This window comes from Phascolarctos cinereus, unplaced genomic scaffold (assembly GCF_003287225.1).
Source record: "Phascolarctos cinereus isolate Bilbo 61053 unplaced genomic scaffold, phaCin_HiC Scaffold_8;HRSCAF=390, whole genome shotgun sequence".
Lineage (NCBI taxonomy): Eukaryota > Metazoa > Chordata > Mammalia > Diprotodontia > Phascolarctidae > Phascolarctos > Phascolarctos cinereus.
Window position 1 is genome coordinate 46,830,613 of NW_027556291.1, and position 26,588 is coordinate 46,857,200.

The 26,588-nt window shown below is 43.0% G+C and overlaps 1 protein-coding gene across 1 annotated transcript in view; it reads right to left on the bottom strand.

Annotated features, from left to right (window-relative positions):
- Positions 1 to 26,588, bottom strand: part of OCRL (OCRL inositol polyphosphate-5-phosphatase) — a 56,713-nt gene that overhangs the window by 7,293 nt on the left and 22,832 nt on the right. Inside the window, 9 exon segments of the mRNA XM_078147782.1 lie at positions 2,750 to 2,773; positions 6,547 to 6,782; positions 7,862 to 8,027; positions 8,575 to 8,685; positions 13,526 to 13,661; positions 15,144 to 15,253; positions 21,497 to 21,608; positions 23,560 to 23,741; positions 23,847 to 23,963. Coding sequence (XP_078003908.1) covers positions 2,750 to 2,773; positions 6,547 to 6,782; positions 7,862 to 8,027; positions 8,575 to 8,685; positions 13,526 to 13,661; positions 15,144 to 15,253; positions 21,497 to 21,608; positions 23,560 to 23,741; positions 23,847 to 23,963 — 1,194 coding nt within the window.

The window sequence follows — 26,588 nt, forward strand, 5'->3', positions numbered from 1 at the left end:
CCTAAGTCCTTCGTAGTTGATTTGAGTATTTATAACACTCAGAATAGCTTAGTTGTTCACAGTTATTCTTTGAACAATATTGCTATTACTGTATACAACCTTCTCAGACCTAAGGCACTTAATCCTGTAAGCCTGTACCAGTGCCGAATAAGCCAACGCAGGAGCCTCTCCTTTTTGTGAGGTGCTTTGGGGGATAGGGATCAGATCAGGGTGGTCTTTGGGTAATTCAGAATGGGAAAGTAAAAAAAATCAAGGTGTTAATAATAACTCAATCTGAATTTGAAAACTGCTGGAGAATAAAGCAAAAAAAAATTTTAAACTAATTTCATAGACTGGGAGAAATTTCTCAGTGGAAACTATTGTTAGGGTCATACATTTCGAGTTCTGTGGGACCTTAGTGGTCATTTAAATCCAATTCCCTCATTTTACAGATGAGGATAAGGCTTAGAAAAGTTAAGTGATATTGCCCAAGCAAGTCAAGTCTGACTACAAATATAGCACTCTCTTGACCAGAGGCAGCTAGGGAGCCCAGTGGATAAAGCACTGGGCATGGAGTCAGGAAGACCCGAGTTCAAATCTGACCTCAGACACTTACTAGTTGTGTGACCCTGGGCAAGTCACTTCACTTCCGTCTTAATCCACTGGAGAAGGAAATGGCAAAGCATGCTAGTATCTTTGCCAAGAAAACTCCACGGACAGTATTGGTGTGCTATGGTCCAAGGGGTCACAAAGAGTCAGACATGACTGAAGAACAACCCTTTCCACTATACAATACGGGAAGGAACTAGGCAACTGCCTGTATTTACTTTTCTTCTCTAAAATAGAATGCGGATAATTTATTCTAATGCATTTATTGCTGATAAACAATGGAGGTTTTTAGGCATATTAATGATATTAAAGCATTGCTGCCAACGTATAAGATGAAGAACTGAGTGGGTTATTAACTAGAGAGGGTCAGGGAATGGCATTCTCCCAAATCCTAGTCATTTTAAAGGTTAGCAAATTTTCAGTAGGTTATTCTAAACTACTTCCATTTCTAAACTCACACATCATAATCCTAAAAGATACAGTTGAGTATCAGGAAAGACATATGTGGGCATGTTTACTTCCTTTAAGAATTTTCTCAGGGGCAGCTAGGTGGAGCAGTAGATAAAGCACCGGCCTTGGAATCAGGAGGACCCGAGTTCAAATCTGACCTCAGATACATAACACTCACTAGCTGTGTGACTCTAGGCAAGTCACTTAAACCCCAACTGCCTCATCAAAAAAAATAAAAGGAAATAAAAGAAATATCTTTATATTAGCATATCTAAATTACACACACACACACACACACACACACAAAATATAACAAGATAGTAACAAAATTATTCTATTAGTGTTCATATATTTTTTGTTTACTTACATGCATTTAAAAATGTTTTACTGATATTTTTAATTTTAAATGCTTTACTGATATTTTAAACAAATCTATCCCTAACCTTTTCTTACCCCAATAGAAGCTCCCCTTGTAATATATATATGTGTGCATATATACTGGGGCAGCTAGGTGGCACAGTGGATAAAGCACTGGGCTTGTAGTCAGGAAGACTCATCTTCCTGAGTACAAATCCGGCCCCAGACACTTACTAGCTATGTGACTCTGGGCAGGTCATTTAACCCTGTTTGCCTCAGTTTCCTCATCTGTAAAATAACCTGGAGAGGGAAATGGCAAACCATTCCAGTATCTTTGCCAAGAAAACTCCCAATGGGGTCACGCAGAGTCAGACATGACTGAAAAACTGAGATGTATGTATGTGTGTGTGTGTGTGTGTGTGTATGCACATGTGTAAATGTCAGTCAAAAAGAAATGTCACCATAGTGGCCATGTGAGAGAATGCACGTCTCATTCTACACTTTCAATCAACCAATTCTCTACCAATAGGTGGGGTTACATTCCCCAACCCCCAATTTGTACACATTGTTTATTTATTTTTTAGCATTCATTTTTCAAAAAGTTTGAGCTTCCAGTTCTCTCCCTCCCTCTTGCCTTTCCCCCCACCCATTGAGAAGGCAAGCAATTAAACATGTGAAGGTAGGGCATGTTTACTTTTGAAATTTCTGAAATCTAATCTTAAACCTTATTTTAATTTCCAAAGACAAAACAAATGTGCTGTGGCTCCCTTCTAAAGTATGCAGTGCCATCTAACAATAATAAAACCATCACTAGGGGTTTAAGACCCCAGCTTCAGGCTAGTGTCATGCTAGATGCTATTATTAAAAACTCTCAACAAAGATTTTTCATCAGTTCCAGACTGAGAGAGACTCAGAGTCCTGCCTCTAAACAGGCTCTTACCATAGTTACTGACCCACCTCTGAAAGCTCTCTAGGAATGGACGAAAATTTTGAGACCAAACTGTGTACCATGTTGCAAGGATTTATCGTTACTGCCAACCTAACTCAATTATAATAGTGATAGAAATCCATTTTTTCTAGTTCTGCCCTCCATGAAGAAGGAATACAACTGGCTGATCATTCCCTCATTTTTTCATAAACCTTCAAAACACTGGAGAGTCACATTTCATTTTTTAAAATCTGCATCTGGAACCCTCAAAGTGCTCTTTGGCACTGGGGTCACAATGACTACACTTGGGTAGTTAATGTCTTTCCTTTACTTCGGACACATTCAAGAGCAAGGAGTTAACCTGGAGGGGAAAGCCCAAAGAACTGAGAGCAGAGAAACTCAAAAACCATCAATAGATTGCATTACCTTTTCTACGAAGCTGTCTTCTCCCTGAGAGCAGAGCAGGAAGAGAATGTTATTTACAGACAGAAAATGGTTAGAATTTGCAGAAACAGAAGCAGAATCAGTATTACCAGCTCTCCCAACAAATGTTTTAAAATAGCCCTGGATTGTTCAATAACTAGGGAACATGTAGCACAATTCCCTACATACACCCCCCCCCCAAAATGATTTTTTTCTATGTATGCTAGAGGAATCAGTCCCAGGGAAACTTACTCGGAGCAATTATTATGAAAAAAGTATTTTTTTAATGGGGGGAAAAACCCATCATCAGTCTCTGACTTTACACTCCCATAATATATAAATGGCTACCTGGGTGTGTAGGAGACAGTAAGATGGAAAGAAGAAAGGTAGAAAATCCCAACAAATCACTCCTCTTCCCCCAATACCTCACTACCACCACTGTTCCAGCTCAAAAGCTGGGCTTACCCACACAATCTCTTTGTCCTCCCTCTTTCCGGTGACCCAGCAGGCTTACTGACTTTGGGCATTTAATCTGACTTCAGTCCTCTAAGTACCCCAAGGTCTACCATTCTCACTCACTTGTGCCTTTGCCTGTCTCTACAGGGCCCAAGTGAAACAAGAGAAGGGAGGTAGAGGGCCAACAGAAAAAGGCATGAACCTTGTTAGTCCCATTTCTTCTGCTGTAAAAACCCTTAGAAAGCATCAAATGGGCTGTGGGATTTTTTTCAGGAACAGAAAAGTAGGGGAGAATATATGAGAACTGCTCTGTATGCACTAGGCCAGAGAAGGAGAGAAACTGTAGTTGTAAGCAACAGGTGATAAAAATGGAAAGAGAAGTGGGTAAATCAATCACTAGGAGTCTTGGAATAAGGAAGAAAGGGGGATAATAGGGAACCTGCCCAGATTGAGAACATTGTACATGCCAAAGGTTCCTCCCAGATCTCTTATAGTTACCATTCCTAGCTTGGAGCTGGGAGAATCTTATTGCTTTGGCTCCATTGGTGAGGGAAGTGGATTCTAAGCATCTCAAGTTGGAATTCCAGATGAATTTCCCCATATTAAGACGCTGTCAGGCATGGAGGTTGGTTCTATAGTACCAGTACAAGCAGTACCAGTAAAACGTTAGCCTTCCTTCAGGAACATCATTTTCTTATTTTTTTATTTACTTTTTTTTTTTAGGCAATTGGGGTTAAGTGACTCGCCCAGGGTCACACAGCTAGTAAGTGTCAAGTGTTTGGTATGAGGCCGGATTTGAACTCAGGTCCTCCTGACTCCAAAGCTGGTGCTCTATCCACTGTGCCACCTAGCTGCCCCTCGTCTGTCTCTTCTAACTTTGGCCTTGCTAGGAATGGCCTAATCAATCAATCAACATTTATTTATTAAGCACCGCTATATGCCACGCACTGTGCTAAGTGCTGGGGATACAAAAAGAGGCAAAAGACAGTCCCTGACCCTATGGAGCTGCCAATCTAATGAAGGAGACAACATGCAAATAAATATGATGTACGAAGCAAGCTACATACAACAGCCTAAGTCACAGATACCATGAAAAGTGATTAAGAACAGGGCGACAGGGAGGAGCAGAGGCTGGGGTCAGAAAACAGAGACACTAGCCTCATGGGAAAAAAGAGCTTTACTCTTTCTTGCATCCATATTTTGAAGTAAATAATATAGCGCACAGTATGCCAGCTTTTGATACTACTATCTCATAATATTTAACTACCTTCTTGTGGCTGGGAACATGAAAAATATTAAGACCTAAAGGAAAATGTTTCAGAAGGTCATAATCAAGTCAATTGATAGGATGGGAATGTGAGTATTAAAGATAGCTTACAAGTAATCTTAGATTTGCTCTTTGCTGCCAAACATTAATTCGAATCACTTAGCACTGAAAAATAGCCCCTGCTAGGGGACAATGCAGGAATTGAAGACTATTGGAATACTACAAATGTCAGGTAAATGAGGACACTAAAGCCCACATATTGTAAGAAGGAAGACTAGCAGAAAGCAGGTTACAACTAAACATAATTTTTCACCAGAACTCTATTGAAAAGAATACTCTAAGGATTGGGAGATCATTTAAGTCGAATATGCTTCAGCTTGCCCTTTCCCTTATGAACAAGGGCTGAATACCAACCAGGATGGAAGAGGCCTCTCTGCATAGCCAGCAGGTCCAGTGTTAGTCCCTTACATATGCTGGCTTAACTCTAGGACCCAATGGCATTTTACTGCTTGGTAATAGCAATGGCCTCTGTAGTAGCTGACCTTCAGGGGAGAATTAGTGCTAATAGAGGAGTATACCAGTGTGAGGTGGTTTCCCAGCTTTTACCAATCAAGAATAAAATTGGGAAAGTATCTTTATTAAATGGTATCATTGGCATTCCAAATGGTGAAGTATTAAATGTGAAAGACTGTGATATCGAGATGGAAGAAAACAGGTATCAGAAGAAATAATCAGAAATGTTGGGCTCTGATGTGCTCAGGGAAATCATTCTTTCAAACAGAATTAAAGAACCCTGTTTGTTGCAGCAGTAAGAAGGCTCTAGGGAAATAAATGAATTCCAAGGAAGCATGTAGGGATTGGACCGAAGGGTTTTAATCTATTTGAGTCACAGCTAAGACAACACTATGGCAACAGAACAGACTATCCACAGACAAGTCAGCTGCCCGCTGCTGCCCACCTACCCGCTGCTGCCCACCTCTACCCACCTACCTGCTGCTGCCCACCTCTACGCACCTACCAGCTGCTGCCCACCTCTACCCACCTACCTGCTGCTGCCCACCTCTGCCCACCTACCCGCTGCTGCCCACCTCTACCCACCCACCTGCTGCTCACCTCTACCCACCCACCTGCTGCTGCCCACCTCTACCCACCCACCTGCTGCTACCCACCTCTGCCCACCTACCCACTGCTGCATGCTTCTGTCCACCTGCCAGCTACTGCTGCTGCTGCTCTACCCCTCCCTTAGCCAAGCCAATCATTTGCTACAGCTGGGCCAAATGGTTAAGCCTGAATGTTAATATCATGTTTGGCCATCATTTCACCTTATTTACTCTGGGTCAAGACCAAGAGTTCCCTTTTGGAGCCAGAGGAGATATGTAGAAAAACCTAACACCATTTACATAGAGGAGAAAAATTCCTTATTAAAGTCCTTATCAATTTTCTATTATCCAGGATAAGCACCACTTTTATAATCAGCTTCCTCATGGTTTGGCTGGAAGAACAGAGAGCAACTCTCTTTTAAACAGGCCACATACTCACTGATCCCTACTGCAGAAAAACACCTGGGTTCATTAAAGAGACAGTAAATGATAGCGAACAGAATAATAGGCTAGGAGTTAGGAAGACCTCATTTCTGGCCCTGGTTCTAACATGGACTTGCCAGGAGACATTAACCAACTTACTGTGTCTATGCTGCAGCGTCTTCACCTGCACAAATTTCTGCACTGGGACCACGGTTAGGCTGTGAATGAATACCTACCATAGAAGGCTGTTGGGAGACTACTCAAGATAACATAGGAGAAAGTGCTTTCTTTGAAATGGGAAGGCTTAAATTTCATTCACTGGGGTTAGTATTGTCAAATCATACTCCTGGCCCAGCACCAGCTACACATTATGACCTTTTATTTCCTTCTAGTCTATTGGCACTGAGGTCACCCTAGAGTAATAGGTTCTGTTATTAACCCAAGGCTGGAAGGGAGCAAGACTAGACACCGTCAAAGATCAATGCAAGACAACAGACACAGGGAAGTGAGATGTAAAGCACGGTAAATATTTCTCTTCTAGGAATGGCCCTTACCAGGTCGATGAGTTTGGTAACAGGAACTTCTCGAATCGGTCTTTTCATTCGGCACAAAGCTTCCAAGGATGTGCCAAAGCAGCTTGGGAGGTAACTTCCACTGATGGTCAAGAAATAATCTTTGCCTCGGTCCAAGTGAAGGACAAGAATATCTTCAATTTTATCTTCCCCTGAATTTAGGATTGTCACTGAGTCCTTACTGACATAGACATCCAAGGAAATGTCGACTGTCTCACCTGAAATGAGGTAGACAGAACTTAGCTACGCAAAACTCCAGAGGAAAAGCAATGAGAATCCCCAACAGATAATTTTCAAAAGAAGAAATGTGAACTATTAACAACCATATGAAAAAAAACAAAAAAGGCCCCAAATCACTAATAAGACCAACCTGGAGGTTTCACCTCATACCCAGACAATTGGCAGAGATAATAAAGGACTGAAACAATATAGGACGGGTTGCAGAAACAGAGGCATATGAATATACTGCATGGGCCTTGGAATCAGTCCACTTGCTCTAGGAAAATGACTGGGAACTATCTTAGTAAATGCCACTGGGAACTATGTTATAAAAGTGGCTCAACTGTTCCAATCCTTTGATACTGCTACTGGGTATATGTATACCAAGGAGGTCAAAGAAAAGGTCCTAATATCAAAATATTCATAGAAGGGCTTTTTTGTGGTAACAAAAAAACTGGAAACAAAGGAGGCATACATTGACTGGGGAACAGTTGAAGAAATGTGGTACAGGAACATAATGGCACATTATTGTGCTCTAAGAAATTATGAATCGAGAAACACAGAGAGAAACAAGAAAGGATCTGCTCAACTAAAAAGAACTAGGAGAAATGATCACAAGAATGTAAAGGAAAACACTATTAAAAGATCAATCAGACCAATGTTGACATCAGAATGTTCATGTCACTATAATGACCAATTCTTGGCATTAAAGGACTGATGATGAAACATACCTCCTCTTCTCTCAGAAAAGAGGTGGCAAACTATGGGTATAAGGCATATGCTATCAGACACGGTCAATGTGTTGCTTTGTTTAGCTTAATTGCCCTTTTCTGTTACAAGGAAGGGTTCTATTTTTAGGGAAGGATTGAGGGACATATATGGATGTGCTAGGAAATGATAGCAATATAAATAAAATTAAAAGGAAAAGTAATAATAGGTAGAGGTTAGAAACACAAAACATAGCCACTGTGAACATGAGGAAAGTGAAATAAGAGCCATAGCTAGAAAAGACAAGGGAAAGAAATGCCCGTCAGTCTTGAGGAGATAATGAGGGCCAAAGATAAGGGAAGGAACTCACTTGGTTCTAAGTAGCCTTCACAGGGCTCAGCCCGAAGCCAGGGCTTGCAGTACTGGCTGTCACTGAGCTTAGGGATGAAGGAAAAATGACATGGCACTTGGCCATTGTTGGTGACCTGGAATTTCTGCTTCTGCAGTTGACGAAATTTCACCTTCTCAAATACAAACTAGGGAATGAGAAAAAGACGTAAATAATTCATGCCATCAGCAGGGGAAATGAAATTGGGCCAGCGGCTTCGGAGAGCTTCTAGATAATGGGCAACAGAACTAATCTTTGCTAAACATGTTGTTACCAGCTGGACTCCATAACTAAGCCCAGACCATGCCCTCCCACATGCTTCCTCTGCTACCTGGCTCACTGTTACCTGGTGCTCACCCTATGATTGACTACCTAAATAGAGGTTGGAGGTGGGGGGTGGGGTGAGGGAAGGGCACAGAATAAGGGGAGCACGTGTGCATGTTGGCTAGCATAACTAACTGGATGGTCCTTGTCACTGCTATCTCTCCAGGCCACCACTCTTGGTGTCTCAATAGTTTGACTCTCACCAGGGTCACCTACCACTAGTGGCCCTGTGACCAAATCCAGCTTCTGGGTTTCTACTTAGAGTGTTAAGGCAAAGAAATCCCGAGAGTCTCTGAAAGGGAAGTAATCCCAGTTTCCTCTGGGCTAGCCAATATATACAGCATGCAAAAAAGGCACATGATCCAACTTACTTCCCTCTTGCTGAGTTCTAATGAAGGAAGAAAATCATTCTCCATTCTATCCATGATGCGAACACTGTCCTCAAACACCTTCCTGTATCTTCTGTCATCCACAACCTTCACCTGAAAGAAAACAGGCCACTTTTCAGTTTCGTATATTGTCCTCCTCCCATACCTCACTGACTTCCAAGTCTTCAAACAATCCTGAAATGATCATTAAGGTAAATGCCTGGATGATACTGAGACTTTAAGAAGGCTGCCTGGCTGCCTTCCCGTGAATGAAAACCTCAAATGACCGAGGAAATGGATAATAATCAACTACTCGGGACAAAATTTTTCAGTACAAGAAATATGACATATGGCAAAAGTGAGTTCTTGAATAAACCAGAATGATACCAACTGGTACAAAATGGACAAGGTGCTGCTGTCATTATTACTGTTTATAATAATACCAATAATAAGTGATAATGCTAAGAGAGGCAGAGTGGTACAGTGGAAAATTGAAGTGAGGACACCTGAGTTTCAGGTCTGACTCTGAATGCATACAAATTACTCAACCTTTCTGGGCCTCAGTTTTTTCACTTGTAAGATGGGAATAATTCAAGTTCTACTACCTACCTCACAGGGCTGTTGTGAGTCAAGTGTGCAAGTGTGCTCCGTAAACCTGTGAGGAAAGTGTTTCGCAAACCTTAAAGTACTACAGAAATGTGAACTATTACAACAGCTGGACTGGGGTGGGGAACCTGTGGCCTTCTAGGTCCTCAGGTGAGGCCTTTTGACTGAGTCCAAGTTTTATAGAACAAATGCTTTTATTAAGACTGCAGGTTCCCCACCCCTGGGTCAGACAATAGGGCAAATCATTAGAGGAAGCAAAACAAAGGTCTCGGTGGATGAAGCCAAGAGGCACAACATTATTCAGATTTTCAAAAATATACCCTATAAATCATACTAGAATAAAGCCATGATGGCAGACCAACAAATGGGGAAACATTCTCCCATCAGCTAAGGTTGGTAATGTGGCGTGGCTTATTGACATGGCTACTGTGTTGAATAACAACTTCACATTAACCAGTGGCCAAAAGAGGTCGGTGGCTTTGGTAGGCTCTAAAGCAAACGTGCCAGTGGAAGAACAGTAAAATCATGGCAGCTACTTAAATGAGCAGGATGGTTTCCCACTGAAGTTGAGTACTTCACAGAAGTGGAGCTAGGTCAGCCAACGCGGGCTACTCCAAACTCTGCATTGCTTTTCCCACTTTGGTACCTTGACACAGGCTGGAACACTGTCTCTCGTCCTCTCGGAATCCCCTTTCAAGGTTCAGCTCAGGTAGTGTGCCTCCTACCCAAGGCCTTTCTTGCCCCCTCCCAAGCCCCAAATATGACTTTTGTGTTTCCTCAGCTGTCTAGAGGTTATACCTTCAGTAGAATACAAGTTACTGGAGGGCAGACAGTTTGGTTTTTGTGCTAGTGCCTGCCATGTAGTAGGTTCTTAATAAATGTTTCTGAAATTGCATTTAAAAAGTAGTATTATCCCTAGATATGTCTGATTTAGGAGTTAGGAGACTTCAATTCCAACAAGACACCATTGTAATATGTTTCTTCACTAGCACCCATCGTGTAATAACCTATTAAGGCCAACTTCATTGAGCTCTAGGCTCAGGTCACAGCATTTCTGGAAGACCATCGAAGCTACTGAGGGGGTGCCATCTGGCAGCAGTAGAGGGACTAAATCATGCATCTCTGAAGTGCTGAAGAAGCGTTTTAATTAGAGCCCCTCATACTTTTTCCAATACATGTAACCTCTTTTTGTTCACACAACAACCCTGCAAGATAGCAAGGGCAAAGAACATTGCGCCTATTTTATAGATAAAGAAATAGCCACAAGAAAGGTTAAGCAATGTGCCTGAAAGCACACAGCACCTTGGGCCCAGGACTGAGAGTCCTAGGAGTCCTTCCTAACAAACTAGAACTGCTTCGAGGAGGGGCTGGGAAGGCTTCAGCCCTTCGGTTCATTTTCTCTGGCCTGCAAGAAGTTTGTAACTACTAATTATCTCTTGGGCATTCCTTCTTCTCTCTACTAAATGCCATTCATTTCTACAACCACCAAGATGCGTCGTCTTGAGGTCTTCTGCACTAACAGTCTGACAGCTTTGCAGATGGAGGTGTTACTCTGTGAAAGGAAAACCTTTTTATCCTTTGGTAGATCTCTGTGGTAGGAGGGATCAGAGCATTATTAAATTCAACATCCAGGTAAGGGAGAAAAAAAAAGAATTTCCTCACTAATTCCATTTTAGAAAAAGGAAAATATGGCAAAATACAGGTAGGTGTTAGGAAAGTAAGGTATTAGGGTGGAATTTTCGAAGTCAGTATCTCACAAGAGGCCTAGAGTCTATTTTAAAACACCATATTAATAGCCCAACACACATTTCTATCAAAAGTATGAGGTATTAAAAAACAACCTTCCTCCACCCTCCCAAACAAAATCCCTCCCCAGGATGACTGACTGGCAAATTCAAAGAGCCTATTGTAGGGGGAAAAGGTACTTCTCAAAAACTGGATGGTTAACAAGGTCAAGTTTGTAACATCTGACAGGTGAGAAATGTGAAATGAGGACAAACAACTTGGAACAGAGTAATGAGACACTAAAAAAAGACCAAGGGGCAGAAGACTGGCTACAGAATAGTATGCAAGGGAGTGAATACCACACAGGGTCAGCTGAATGCTCTTCTAGTCCAGTGCTCTGTCTCTAACCAAGGGCACCAAGGGATGCCTTCAGGAGAATATGAGAATTAACACTCCCCAGGTTCTGTCTTCAGAAGATCACGGTTGCAATCAGGAGACCTACACCTGACTCCTAGCTCCAACACTCAATAGCTGAGGAAGTCAATCAATCTCTTGAGCCTCAGTTTCTTCCTCTGTGAAATGGGAATAACACTTATACATAACAATTATCTCCCTGAACTGTTGTGAGGAAAGTACTTAAACCGATGGTTACTCTAGACCAACTTCTCAGCTAGAGTTAATGATCATGGTATTGAAAGTAGGCAGAGATAAAAAAGAGCGAGCAGGAAGCAGGAAGCCAGAGAGGGACCATGGGCTGGGCAGGTGAGATATGTCTGTTTCCTTTTCAGTGCTTCTGCTCTTCCTTTTTCTTTCATGCCTCTTCTCCCTGTCTTTCATGGCCTAGGAAAGCCCATTTGAACTGGCCGAAAGTACAACATTGAAAAATATTTGTAACTTCTATGTTTGTTTTTAATTTGAAAAGCAGACGATTTGAGTCTTTTACAGTTTTCTCGTCTAAGAAAAGAAACCAACCCCCCCCCAAAGTGCTTTTTACTTAGAAGAGTTGGGGGACCTTAAAGCATTACAAAATATAAGAATGATTCTTGTGTGCTGTCCACCATAATTTTCTGCATATCAAAAGGTAACAGAATGTCCTGAACCTCAAGCTAATTTGTAGGCAGGCAGTCACTTGGACACATGCTATGCACTCGAGGCGCCATACTTTGTAATGTCAAAATGCGGAGGAGATGTCACCCCACAACATGCCAAATTCTGATTCTGACCCAGGTTCAGATCCACCCAAGGCTCGTTATGTAAACTTGGTTTGGTACAGGACTCCTCACATACACATATGTTTCCAAGTCACATCCATGAACCTAGCCCAGTGCCAAACCAGTCTACAAAGAAGACGGCAGGGGTGCAAGGTCTAGATACATTTCTTTGCATATTTTCCTCTAGGATTGAGCTCAAATTTCCAGGGCAACATGGCTTGCATATAACATCACCACTGTGTAGTAAAAAGGCCTCTGGATTAGGAGTCAGAAGACCTGAGTTTGTGCCCTGGTTTAACCACAAAGTGGTCATATGACCTTGGGTAAAGCACTTAATCTCTCTGAACCTCAAATTTCCTCATTTACTTACATATGTCCTGCCTACCTCATAGAGCTATGAAAATCAAATGGGATAATGTATGTGAAAGTACTTCATAAACTTTAAAGCACTATACAGAAGGTAGAAACATTATCTCCTTATTTCTGTGTGACCCATCCTGCAGGGGGCCTCTGTACCAGACCGAGCTGGGTCTCCCAATGGGGCTTTGTCCCAGACCAGACCCATACCCTTGGGAGGGTCTTGGCTAACTAGAAATGACCCATATGACAGAGGCAGGTTTCCCGTGCCCTCTGGAGGTGTTGAAATGTGAGAGTTCTCACAGGCCTTTGAAAACTTCTAACTTCTGAATACGAATTACAAAAGACTGAGACTACTGGGGGGCAGGGGTGGGGGAGAGAAGGAGCCCTGTTTCACTGAAGTCACAAGGTCATAAGACTTATAGCTAAAAGGGACCCTCGAGCTCATCAAATTCAGAGGTTCTTATTAGTGTGCTGGACCCCTTGGTCAGTCTGGCAAGACCCATGGACCCCTTCTCAGAATCATGTTTGTCAATGTATAAAACAAAATACACACGATTACAAAGGAAACCAATTCTACCGAAATACGTTGATCAAAATCATAGAGAAAACAACTTCAAAGACCCCAAATCAAGAATCTCTGCCCTTGTTCAACCCTCAGCATTTTACAGAATGGGAAACTGAGGTCCAGAGAAGGTTAATGATTTTTCTCAACATCAAACAGCTGAGTGGAGAAGTAATATTTGATCCCTAGGCCTCCAACTAAAAATCTGCCCCTCCCCTTCTACCATACCACACCATGCTTCTTCCCAGGAGACCTAGACAATATTTATGAGGTCCAGGTTAGGAGAACATTCATACCACTATGAAATATATCTCCTTTTAACACTGCTAACACATTTACTCCTCATTCCTTAATTCTGAAATTGATTACTTAACTGGGAGCCCCATCTGTATTTGAACAAATTATTTCCGATCCTGATTAGTGCTCTACGAACAAAGGAAGACGCTTCATAAATGCTTGGTGAAAAAAAAGTGCCCAAATATGCACTTACCCCAATGAGGAAGAGAGAACTGACAGGTTTGTGGTCACTGGTTTTAAGCTCCATGTGACTCCAGTAGCGGAGCTGATTAACATTAGTCCCTCTCCAAAGGATTCGGTCACACCATGCTGGAGTACGACATTTCCCACTGCAAATAAAAGAATGAGCGCATCAACACCGGACTCGGTGAGCCGAATGGTCTATCCAGCCTGACATCCCTTCTGCCTTGGGACACCAAGACAGGTGCTGTGGGGGGTCACAATAGTGACATACCCTTGAGCACAACCCTAGCCTTCTCCTGCTCGTGTACTATGTTGGCAGCAGAACAGAAGGGAGCTGTTCATCCCAGACAACTAATCATGCCTCAAGCCCTTGTTTCCCTAGAAGGGGAAGCCTGGCCAACATACCATTCTTAGTAACAGGGACTTACTTGCCCCTTAACTGTCTCCAAATTTGGGATATAAAACTGAGAAGTAAGTTTTCATGACTTTTATGACTTCTATCTTCTCATAATCGAATACAAACTTAGAGGTGTCAAACATATATAAGAATATGTAACTTTGCTTGAAGCGAAGGGCCAGGGAAGAGACCCAGTTCATCCATCTACTGAGAGGAGAGGGAAACCTTTGGCCAGGATGCTGAAGGTAGCTACAGACCATGTATACAGAAACAACAAAGTGCAAAGACAAGATCTGTTGAAAGCACCTCAGGGGTTTGCATCTGTGCAGTTCGATACTAGTGGCAGAATCATTGCACCAATTCTTACTTTAAAAAGCCACGCACGCCTAGGTGCCTGCCCATCACTTCTACCTGAGGATTCTGGGTTCAGCCAGACAGGAAATGGTGAACAACAAAGGCTTAGAAGGAAGAAGACAGGTGGTAGGAACCTGCCTAGAGAGGAACCAAATTCTTGAGGGATTAAAAGATGGGAGCCTCCTAAGGAAGGCTTCCATCGTCCTTTGATCACCCGAATGCCTCTCCCTTTCACTGTTCTGGGATCCTCACAGCTATCACTCCTTCCCCACTCTGAAACCCACCCCAACCCTCAGAACAGTGATTCTCTATCAGAGAAGCAGTTTGAGAAAAATCCAGAAGGGCAGCAGGAGTGGTGTTGGTGGTAGCAGATGAATAAGAAGGTAACAAATCGAAGCACATCTTTGGTGGTATTAAACTACGAGAAGGGATTAAACAAGGACTGGAGGCATGGATTCAGCTTTCCCAATGTCACCAACAGAAATAATGGTTTCTTCCTCACTTCTGCCCTTGAGGACATCTATTATTTAACACCAGGCCTTAAAAACCCAATTATGCCCCAACAAAAACTGCTCGGATATTATATATATATATATATATATTTTTTTTTTTGAGCAAGGCAATTGGGGGTAAATGACTTGCCCAAGGTCACACAGCTAGTATGTGTCAGGTGTCTGAGACCAGATTTGAACTCAGGACCTCCTGACTCCAGGGCCGGTGCTCTATCCCACTGCGTTACCTACCTATCCCCCTTTTCTTTTTTTCTTTAAATTTCTTTTATTTTTTTACACATAATATTCTTTTCACCACTGGCACTCTATGGAGGGATTCAGCATGTTTCAAAGGCAGTTATTCTAGGAGGTGGCTCCTGCTTTACCTGGAATCCCATCTGTCTGTTTTCGGGTCAAACTTGTAGGTGGGCATAAACCGAATTTCACCTTCTGTAAAGTCAGCAAATGCTCTCTTGTGAGAACGTTGAATATTTAGCTAGAGATGGAAAGAAGCATTATCTTAGTATATACTATCACCAAGTTAATCACTACCCTCTCCTAGTTTTTAAGTATCCATTTCCACAGGCCCCAAAGCTCTCTGAAACAAAGACAATTAGTTTTCCATCTTTCGAATCAACAGCTCCCATCTCATTCCAGGTAAGAGGCTCATTAGTAGCATCCAGCCATCTCTCTGAGCTAATGGGGGTCAAGGAAAAAATGGAAAAATTAAACCTCTGGCTTCCACCAATCATTTTTACCTCTAGGGACAAGGCTGAATTTCAAGTTCCTCCTCAATCAACTATTTTTACCATGGTGATATCCAAGTAGCAAAATTGATTAGTCTGAACTTTACTCTCTTTTCTTAAGAGAGCAAAATGACTAAAAGATGAACTAAGCCGCAGAAGAAAGAAAAGAAAGGGGGAGGACATGGATAATCAGTCCTAGAATTAACCCTAACACAAATGTGAAGGTAGAAGTTGACAAGGGAAGTCTATGCACTTTTAAGGGACAGGGATTCAGAGAATCAGAGAATGTTTTGAGCCTGTAAGGGGCTTAATCTAGCCCAATTCCCTCACTTTATAGCTTTTCCTCCAACCCTCTTATCTCTATTCAATCAATCACCACATATTTTAAAAGTTTTTACCATGTGCCTCTAAGCCGAGAACTCCATCTCCTACTTGATACCATTCACTGATGGCTCCCTCTTTTCCCCTCCTCATCTCATGTCACTCACAAGTCTTCCTCCCAACTTCTCCTCCTTCACTCCTTATTATCCCCACTCTCTTCAATCTCCCCTGGCTTACTAGCTACTTCCCTCCTGCCGACAAACACCCCCATGTTTCCCCTCACTAGCGATCTGTCCATCGCTACTAGCTAGCATTCTCCATCTTACAATTAGTGCCTCTACTTCCTCTTCCCTCATTCTCTTCTAAACTTTCTGTGGTCTGGCTTCTTACCTTATCATTCAACTGAAACTGCCTTCGCCAAAGCCACTGATGACCTTTTAACTGCCCAATCAAATGGGTCTTTCTTCAGTCCTCATGCTTCTTGACTTCTCTGCCTGGCTCTGACAATGCCAACCACCCTCTTCTCTCGCACACTCTTTTCTCTCTAGGGTTTCCTAGTTCTCCTCTTACCTGTATGACTACTCTCCTTAGTCTCCTTTATTGGATCTTCTGCCTGTGGGTATCCCAAAGGTCTGTCCTCAGTCCGTTTATATTCTACCTCTAAACCTTCTTACTCGGTGTCTCATCAGTTCCCATGCATTCAATTATCATCTCTATGCAAATGATTCAGATCTATTTATACGGCCCTAACCTCTCGCCTGACTTCCAGTCTTTCACTTCCAACTGCCTATTGGCCATCTCACACTGGATGTCCCATAAGTAACCTCAACATGTCTAAAATGGAACTCATTATCTTTTTCCCCAAATCCTCCCCCTCTGCCCAACTTTGATCTTCCAAATCACCCAAGCTGATCTAGATGCCATCTTTTTTTTTTTTGGTGAGGCAATTGGGGTTAAGTGACTTGCCCAGGGTCACATGGCTAGTAAGTATCAAGTGTCTGAGGCCAGATTTGAACTCAGGTCCTCCTGACTCCAAGGCTGGAGCTCCACCCACTGTGCCACCTAGCTGCCATCTTTGACTCTCACATCTTAGTGTCAAGTCCTACCTCCCCTCCATCCTTCCTTCTCTCCTCTGACACTACTACCATCCTTAGGGCAGGCCTTCATCACTTGGCTCCTGGACTATTTCCAGCGCTTTCCAGTTAGCATCCCTCCCTACTCTGGACCATCCTCCACTTAGCTGCCAAAAGTGATCTTCCTAAAGCACAGGTCTGACCATGGCACCTATCCCCTTCAGATAAAATCCTCTGCCTTTTCGATCCCTTTATAACTTGGCCTCTTCCTACCTCTACAGCCTTCTTATACCCCACTCCCTCTGCATATTCTATGATGCAGTGACACTGACCTCTTCTGCTCTTCCTCCAACAAGACAGTCCATCTTCTGACTCCGTACCTTTTCACCAGCTGTCTCCCATGCCTGAAATACTCTCCCTCCCTTGTCTCTTCAGCCTGGTTTCCTGGCTTCCTTCCAGTCTCACCTAAATCCCACCTTCTTCAAGAAGGCCATCCTGATCCCCCTCCTCATCTCTACTTCCTGCCTTTCCTGGCTTTCTTCAGCTGTGAGCCAAAATCTCACCTTCTACATGAAGCCTTGCCCCATACCCCTTAACTGCACCTTCCCCGCTGTTGATTATCCCCAATTTATCCTCCATGCAGCTTGTTTGTACATAGGCATTTGCACTGTCTCCCCACTAGACTGTGAGCTCCCTGACAAAAGGGATTATTTCTGCCTTTCTTTGTAACCCCAGTGCTTAGCATAGTGCCTGGTACATAGTAAGTGCTTAATAAACTCTTGGGGACTTTCTAAGCTCCGGGGATAGAAATACAAAGAATGAAATGATCCCTATTCATAATGAGCTTACATTCCTCACCAATTTCTAGGCACAACTCTGGCCTGACTTTCCTTCCTTTGAAGTCTCAATCCTGTTGATAACCGATTCAGTTGTACCCTGTCTTCTGCCCTTAACCCTGTGTACTATTGTTGCTCATACTTCTGATTACCAGCACCCCATTCACCTTCTCCACTCCTATTCAGGATCAGAAGTAATTCACTCAAATACAAATGGGGGCTCCTAGTCAAGGAATCAATTTCAGAATTAAGGACTGAGGAGTAGATGTGCCAGCAGTGTTTCTGTTTTTTTGGTGAGGCAATTGGGGTTAAATGACTTGCCCAGGGTCACACAGCTAGTGTCAAGTGTCTAAGGCCAAATTTGAACTCAGCTCCTCCTGACTCCAAGGCTGGAGGCGCTATCCACTGCACCACCTAGTGGCCTCCTGCCAGCAGTGTGAAAAGGAGATACATTTCACAGCGGTATGAATGTTCTCCTAACCTGGACCTCATAAATGTTGTCTAGGTCCCCTGGGAAGCAGCATGGTGTGGTATGGTAGAAAAGGAGCAGCAGTTTTCAGTCAGAGACCTAGTGATCAAATCCTACTTCTCCACTGAGCTGTTTGACCTTGAGAAAAATCACTACCCCTCTCTGGGCCTCAGTTTCCTATTCTATAAAATTCTGATACCTACAAATTGATGTTGTGATGCTGCAGTAGATGAAGCATTGGGCCTGGAGTCAGCAAGACCTCAGTTTAAATCTGGCCTCAGACACTTACTAGCTGGTGTGACCCGAGGCAAGTCACTTAACCCTGTTTACCTCAGTTTCCTCAGCTATAAAATGAGCTGGAGAAGAAAATAGCAAACCACTCTAGTATCACTGCCAAGAAAACTGCAAATGGGGTCGCGGAGAGTTGGACACAACTGAAATGATGCTCTAACAATATCAACTGTGCTCTCACTGTTGCCCCTCCAATCTGTTTATTCTTCCCTCATTGACCTAGCCCCACAGTGGCTGTTCCAAACCTTCTCTTCTCTCCTCAAGACTTTTAACACCACCGCACTCCAGCAAAAGACCTAAACTCCAATTTACTGAATAAAAACAAAAACAAAAACAGAGCCCATCTGTCCTAAGTTCCATCTTCTTCATATATCTCAAAACCGCTCTGAACTCCCCCCCCATTCTCTCCTCCTTTCTTCCCATGGCTAAGGAAGAGGTAGCCCTTCTGCTCGCCAAGTAGAAGGCTTCTACTTGTATCTTTGGTCCTTTCCCCCTATTCATCTAGGACTTGGCCCCATCAATCATCTCCTCTTTCTCATTTTCAATTTCTCCTTATGAGCTAGCTCCTGCCTTATTATCTTCAAACCTGCCAGGGTCTCTCCCCATTATTTAAAAACTTTATTTGAGGGGCACCTAGGTGGTGCAGTGGATAGAGCACTGGCCCTGAAGGAGGACTTGAGTTCAAATCCGGCCTCAGACCAAACACTTGACACTTACTAGCTGTGTGACCCTGGGCAAGGCACTTAACCCCAATTGCCTAAAAAAAGAAAAATAAAAAAAATAAAACAAAAAAAGTTGATTTGACCTTCCTATCCCTCCTCAAGCTATCGTCCTATCTCCCTGCCCTTTCAGAGCCCAAATTCTACAAACAGTCGCCCGCACTGCCTCATTTTCCAACTCCTTGCCATCTGGCTTCTAACACCATCACTTTTAGTGGCCTCTCCTCCCTCATCGCTTGCTTTCTTGACCTTTCTGGAGCATCTGACACTACTGATTACCCTCCCCAAGTTTTGGTGATGTTGTTCTTTCTTGGTTCTCCTCCTAATCTTCTGGTCCCTCAAGGCTCTATTTGGAGTCTTCTCTCTCTCAGAAATCTCATTGACTCTATTCCATGCTGACTACTCTCAAACTGACAGCTCCAGTCCTAATCTTTCCACTGGACTCTATTCCTATATCACCAACTGCCAGCTGGACATCTCCCTTGGGTGTCACATCAGTGGCACCTCAAAAGCAACATGTCCAAAATGGACACGTCATGATTTTTGCCCCTTGAACCCATCCCTTCTCCAAACATCCCCATTTCTGTTGAGGGCACTACCATTCTCCCAGTCACCAGGTTCACGGCTTTAGCACAGTCCCTGACTGTGTTCTGTCCCTTAGCCTCTTATCAAATCAGCTGCCAAATCTTTTCAATTCTATCTCTGAAACATCTGTCCCTTTTTTCTATGCTCACAGCCGCCATCTTGATTCGGGGTTCTTATCACTTCTGGACTATTACAACAGCATCCTAGTTGTTCTCTCTGCCTCAGGTTTCCCCCCCACCCCCACCCCATACCTGCTCCAGGCCATCCTCCAAACAGGTGCCAAATTAATTTTCCTAAAGCAAAGGTTTCACTATGTTACACCCATGCACAGGAAACTTCAATGGCTCACTATTCCCCTAGGATAAAATACAAACTCCTCATATTGGCATTCATTCCTCATGTGGCCCTTCACAATGTGGCTCCAGCCTCCCTTTCCAGACCTATTTCCTACATATTCTAGCTTTCAGTCAAACTAGCTTGCTTACTTTCCCCTAAACTTGTTGTTTCTGTCTCTGCAGAGTCTGTTTCCCATGCCTGGAATGGACAAGTTCCTTAACTCTTAGAACCCTTAGCTCACCTCTGATAAGACAGAGCTATCTGCTTACATGGTGACTCCCCCTGTAAAATGGAAGTGCCTTGAGGACAGACTGGTTTTTGTTCTGGGATCCCAGGCACCTCACATGCATTGAGCCCTTAATAAACATCTGTTGAATTGAATTAAGTGACATGCTCAAAGCTTCCCGACAAGCTAGGGCCAAGCTCAGCTCCAAAGCCAGGTGTCCTGACTCCTAAGTTTGTCCCTTCTCACAATACCACACTGGGAAATTCCAACTGTGTGTGCTCCCCCTCTAAGGGAAAAGGGGTTAAATAAGCATTTATATCATATCTACTATGTGCTAGGCACTGAGCTAAGCACTTTTTGACAAAGATTATCTCACTGAGAAATCCTCAAGTCACATTTGGAACTTGAAGACAAATTCATTGCCACTGAAAAAAAGAATAAATGTCAAGCTTCCTCAAAATTGAGTTTTACAGAAAAATTTCAAAATCAATTTCAAAGTCTTCACATCTCTCCAGCGCTCCCACCCTTTACTGGCTTGCTCTAATTTCCCACAGCACACCAGCCTCCATCATCTGGGCCTAGGCAAACTCTTCTTCTGTACTCCCCACCAGTCAGCACACTTGGCTCTTCCTTCAGCCTGCTAAATCATCATGGAACAGTCTTGCCTCCTTCCACAGTCCAACCACACCTCACCCTCTTCTTTAAATCTGGGCTCAAGGTCTGCCTCTTCCGGGAAGCTCTTCCCAATTAGCCCTCCCTGTCCTCTGGCCCATCACTTGTCTAATTTCTATTGTACTGGGTGTCTGTTTTGGCTCCCTACTAGAACAGAAACTCCTTGGGATGAGAGATGTTATCTAATCCTTAAGGCAATGCATTCCCCAGCATCCAATGTGTAAGCATAGAGCTGGGGGTGGGGCCACAATCCATACGTGCTGAACGACTGGACACGAAGCTGTTCTCACAACGATTGCACATACTCTTCCCAAGTCCAGGGCTCCCAGAACAGGCCCTCCACTCACTTCCCCAGCTTGGAAAGCCACCAGGCCTTCTCCTCATTAGTCACTCTCTTCTCTCCCACCACCCTAAAACTGACCTCAGAAAATGGCTATGGAATGGTAATGGGGGCCATTTACTCACCTGGTCCAACTTCAAGAGCTTCTGAAGTTCGTTCCTGTTAATAAGTGTTTTTACTTCGTTGGCATCAGGCATGCAGAGTCTGTAGTTCAAATCTCCCAACCAGATGACGACACTGGGGGAAAAGACAAACAGAAGAGAAAAACCAAGAATGAACAGCCAAGCTCAAGCAGAAAGCTGAATACTCCTTGGCCAAAACCATTCCCTAAGGGCACCTAATGGAAGGAGGGCAGGCTGCTGATACTACGTAATTCATCTAGCATCTTCTGGCCCAAGCTAGAGAGGCCTGCCTTGCAAATCCCCATAGAGGGCAAAAATCCCCACCCCACAAAGACAAAGAGCTACAAAATTACTAGGAAAGCAGAACCCTCCCTGCCACCCCTAATTCTACTCCCATATACCACCACCCCCCTCTCTCCCAGCCCAAATCTGGTGGGGCAAAGAATCCAGGAGACGTGCAAGAGATTCAGAAGCCAAGGGGTTAGACTAAAAGTGAAATGTATTTCTTGGACCATTTCAGACTTTTGCCAGGCCCTCAGCAAAGGGGAAACCGGAAGTCTGCTACAAGAGCTCTCCCTGCAGCAGGATGAGCAGTGCCAGGGCTCTCCAGAGGTGGGGGCTCCTATTTCCAAGGCCCAATCTAACTCTAGGGCTGTGACTTTTCACTGCCACATTGTGCCTGGGTATCCCACTCTTGGCATGGGAGATAGTGGTCTGCCATGCTCGTGTGGCTTCTGACCTTCACAATAGGTCCCCAAATGTGCTGCTGTGATGGGAACCCCATGGGGCTCCTGAAAGTATCCGCACATGAATGTTAGAGAGGCACACTTCAAAGGGCATTCTCTCATCTATTCTCTGCCTCAAATTCCACCTCCAAGTGGTTATTTAGAATAACCTCTAAGGTAGAAGGGACCTTTGCGACCATTTAGTCTTTATTTTAGAGCTGAGGCCCAGAGAGCCCAAGTGATTTGCCTATGGTCACACAGTACGAAGGGGCATTTTGCTAATTTAAACTGTGTCTTCAAATGGAGAGAATCCAGAAAAAAGATCAAAGGACTCTAAATTCTGAGGCTCTGGTCTTTACCACTTTGGAATTCAGTCTGAATTCCCATCATTGGCCCAGTCTGGATATGAACAAATACAATCATTATCCTTACCTATGATTCTCCCAATCTGTTCATCTGATGTTGATCCTGATATTCCCAGATCTCTGTATCCTGGTTCATCTGATGGCTCAATTAGCTACTCAACTCACCTCATATCCCCTAATTTCCTTAATTACATTTCAGTCACATGCAACTTTTCATCTCCTAATTGTTCTACCACTTACAATCCACTCCCAACTGACTTCTATCACTAACCTTCACCTATATATTAAGCCCTGAGCTATATTAACCATTCACATTCCCTTCCCCCTCACTCCCTACCCGACATCTTAAAAATCCTCCATATCAAAAAAACAGACAAACAAACAAAAAAAATCCTCCATATTTACTTTCTTTCTTCTTTTTTTTTTAAAGGCAATTGGAGTTAAGCAACTTGCCCAGGGTCACACAGCTAGTAAGTGTCAAGTGTTTGGTCTGAGGCCGGATTTGAACTCAGATCCTCCTGACTTGAGGGCTGGTGCTCTATCCACTGTGCCACCTAGCTGCCCCCACATTTATTTCAAAATGATTGATTTCTATCCCTTTCAAATCCCCACCCCTAAGATTTCACTCAGTCTCTCCATTCCTGGAACAAAATCTCCCAATGATGCCTGCCAACGGACCTCTTCTGCATTCCTTTCTGAGGTCCGATGAACAATAAGCACCTGCTCCCTTGCAACTATCCCGAAGCTCTGTAAAATGCTGGGAACAGAGTCAGGGCCTCTGGGTTCAAATCCTGGCCCTTTCAGCTCTAGATTTATGATTCTATGACCTCTAAGGTTCTTTCCAGATCTAAGCCTATGATCCTAGGAGATGGTACTCCCCTCTTCTTGTCAAATGATATCACCTCATCCTTTACAGTAAGCTTTCCAATTGATCCCATCATGCTCCTAGGAAGCTAAAGAAGAGCTAGATACTTACTCATGCTTCATGATGTTTAGATGACCCTGATTTGGGACCAAGAAAGTCATTCGGGAACAGATGTCTTTATAATCCTGATTTCGACGTTCGAAGTCTTCCACATGAGCAGCCAGATGGGAATTGACAATACAAAATGTAGTGTTATGGAACAAAAACCTCACAGCAACAGCCCCTTTGTTACCCTGGTGGGAAGAGCAATTATTCACAATTATCACAAAAATCAAGAGAGCTAGGGCATTTCATATAAACACAGATAAATAGTCCATTTCCAAATTAAAGCAACTTACCATTTTCCCCATGAGTCCCGTTCCCACAGTTTCTGTTACAACATCATGGAGGTATTTACATTGGTCCTTTTTGGCAAATATAAGTAGCATCATTCCAACCAGGCGGACTAACTGAACCTAAGAGATGAGTAGAAGGGAGTATTTAAAAGGTTAGCAGAAATAGTCATCACTGAGATTACCTGTAATACGTAGAGCACTTTAAAGTCTCCAAAGCACTCTCTTCCCATCAACTCTGCAAAGTAAGGCAAACATATGTTTTCACTGGTCAGCCCTGTGATTTCATCAGTATCAGGAAGGCCCCATAAGGAAATGCCCTTCACTGATACAGATTAGAAACTCATCTCAAACTTCTGGTCTTGGAAAGCTGTTTTGGGAACTGAGCAGTAAAGTCACTTGTCTGAGGTCACTTAACTTTATAGTATGTTAGAGGCAGGGCTTATACTAAGATCATGAGATTTAGAGCTGACCTTAGAGCAGGCCTGTGGGCTGCAGGTTGTGCGGGCGTGCCTTAGAGCTAACCCCTGCATTTACAGATGAGGAGAGCCAGGTGTTTCTGACTCCAAGGCTGGTTTTCTATATTTATCTCCATTTTACAGATGAGGAAACTAAAGGTCAGAAGTTAAAATCACTTGTCCTGGATAACTAATAAACAGCCAACTAATAAATGCCCACACCAAAACTTAAATATTATGACACCATACTCCTCCTTCCAATATCTATAACATCTCATGGTCAATTTTATTAAGGAACTGATTCCTAAACCTGAATCCTAGAAACTTTTTATTCTTTTAAAGAGTCCATTGCAGCCACATTGTGCAATGACTAATACAAGGATCTAAGACATCTCCAAAGGCCTTGTGATGGAAAATGCTATCCACATCGAAAGAAAGAACTATGGAATTTGAATGCAGATCGAAGCATAATATTTGCTATTTTTTTTTCCTCTTCTGTTGAGTTTTGTTTCCTCTTTCTGGTGGTTCCTCCTATTGGTTCTAATTTTTACTTACAACATCACTAATGTGAAAATATGTTTAATAGGAATGTATATGTATAGCCTATATCACATTGCGAGCCATCTTGGGGAGGAAGGGAGAGAAAAATTTTAAACTCAAAAGCGTATGGAAGTGATAGTTGATAAATCAAAATAAATTAATTAAAAAAGAGTCCATTGGAAAATGATAATGTAAATACAGGGAGCAAGCAGAACATTTCTTTTCTCAAGTGCCCCTGGGCTTCTGAAAGCTACACCCAAGGACCTTGAGCTGGGGCAACACCTGCACCAAGCTGGAGAGCTGTCAAGCACAGGAGCTCCAATGTGCTATCTCCTTTCTGGGAACAAAGGTTTTAGGCTTTTGTTTTTTTTTTTTGGGGGGGTGCACAGCAGCCCATGAAGAGCGTCCAATACAGTGAGGAGGGGCAATGATCAGCATCAGTGGGGGAACCAGCCTCACAGATGAAAGACCAAAGACTTAAAGGATTAGATGGAAATTTAGCTAGTGCAAAAGAATGCCAAAAAGACTCTGATCTTGTCCTGGCCAAATGTTTCTTTTTTACTGTACCATTTTCAGTTCTTTTCCCCAAAAACCATTCCAGCCATAAAGTGCCTCAATCCTTTTTACTTTAGTTATTTTGTCTTATTTTTTAAAAATGCATTTTATTTCTTTGAATTTAATTTATTCATCACTAAATTTATTATTTATTACATTATTTATCATTGCATAATTATTTTGTTATGTATTTATTAGAATTACTTATTAAATTTATTATTGTTTTTACATTGCCCAAACCTCTCCTGGTACTCCTCCCTCCCTTCTTCGAAGACAGCCATCCCATATAACAAAGAATATTACTTTAATCATTTAATTTCAGGCACAGAACTACAGATGTTGCTGAAATTCGGGGAGCCCAGGGACATGTCAGAAAGAAGGAAAACATATGAGAATAAAATGCGCCAACAGCTTCGGGAAGCTGATACCCAATGGAAGCCTTCAAAAGAAGTAGGAACGTTTCTAAAGACAGACTAGACTTTTTCACAGTCACCAAGATGAAAGACTGCTAAGTAAAATTACTGCTTTACTTAGCAAGCAACCTTTGGCATATAGGTCTTCTAAAGTTCAACAAGCTACCACACCCTGACAAAGAATATTGCTCACTGCTCTTCCTGGGGACATAGGAACAGTTGAAAGAGCCCTTAGAGATCATCTGGTTGCAACTTCTCATTTTATAGATAGAGAAACTAAGGCCCAGAGAGGAGAAGTGACTTGGTTAAGGATAAACTGGTAGTAAGGGGCAAAGCTGGGGTCTTCTGACCCCTAATGCAATGCTCTTTCCCCCTATACCTCATTGGTCTGTAGGATTTTGACATCGGAAGGCACCTTAGCAACACTCTGCCTTAGTTACACTGAATATAGAACCTAGTATTCAGTTCTGGGGCTACATTTTAGGATGTACATTGATAAGCTAGAGAAGGGCAACCAGGGTGCTAAAGGGCTTTGAGCTCAAGTCCCATGAGGCCTGCTTGAAAGAAATGAGGACAATTAGTTGGGAGAAGACAGAAGGTCCATGAAAGCCATTTTCAAGCATTTAAATTGCTGTCATGTGATATCAGATTAGAATAACTCTGTCTGGCTGCACAGGGCAAAAGGAGGCACTATGGGGAGAAGTTTCAGACAGATACATTTTTGTTCAATATCAAGAAAAAATTTATTCCCTAAAATCCAAGCTGTCCCAAAGTGGAATATG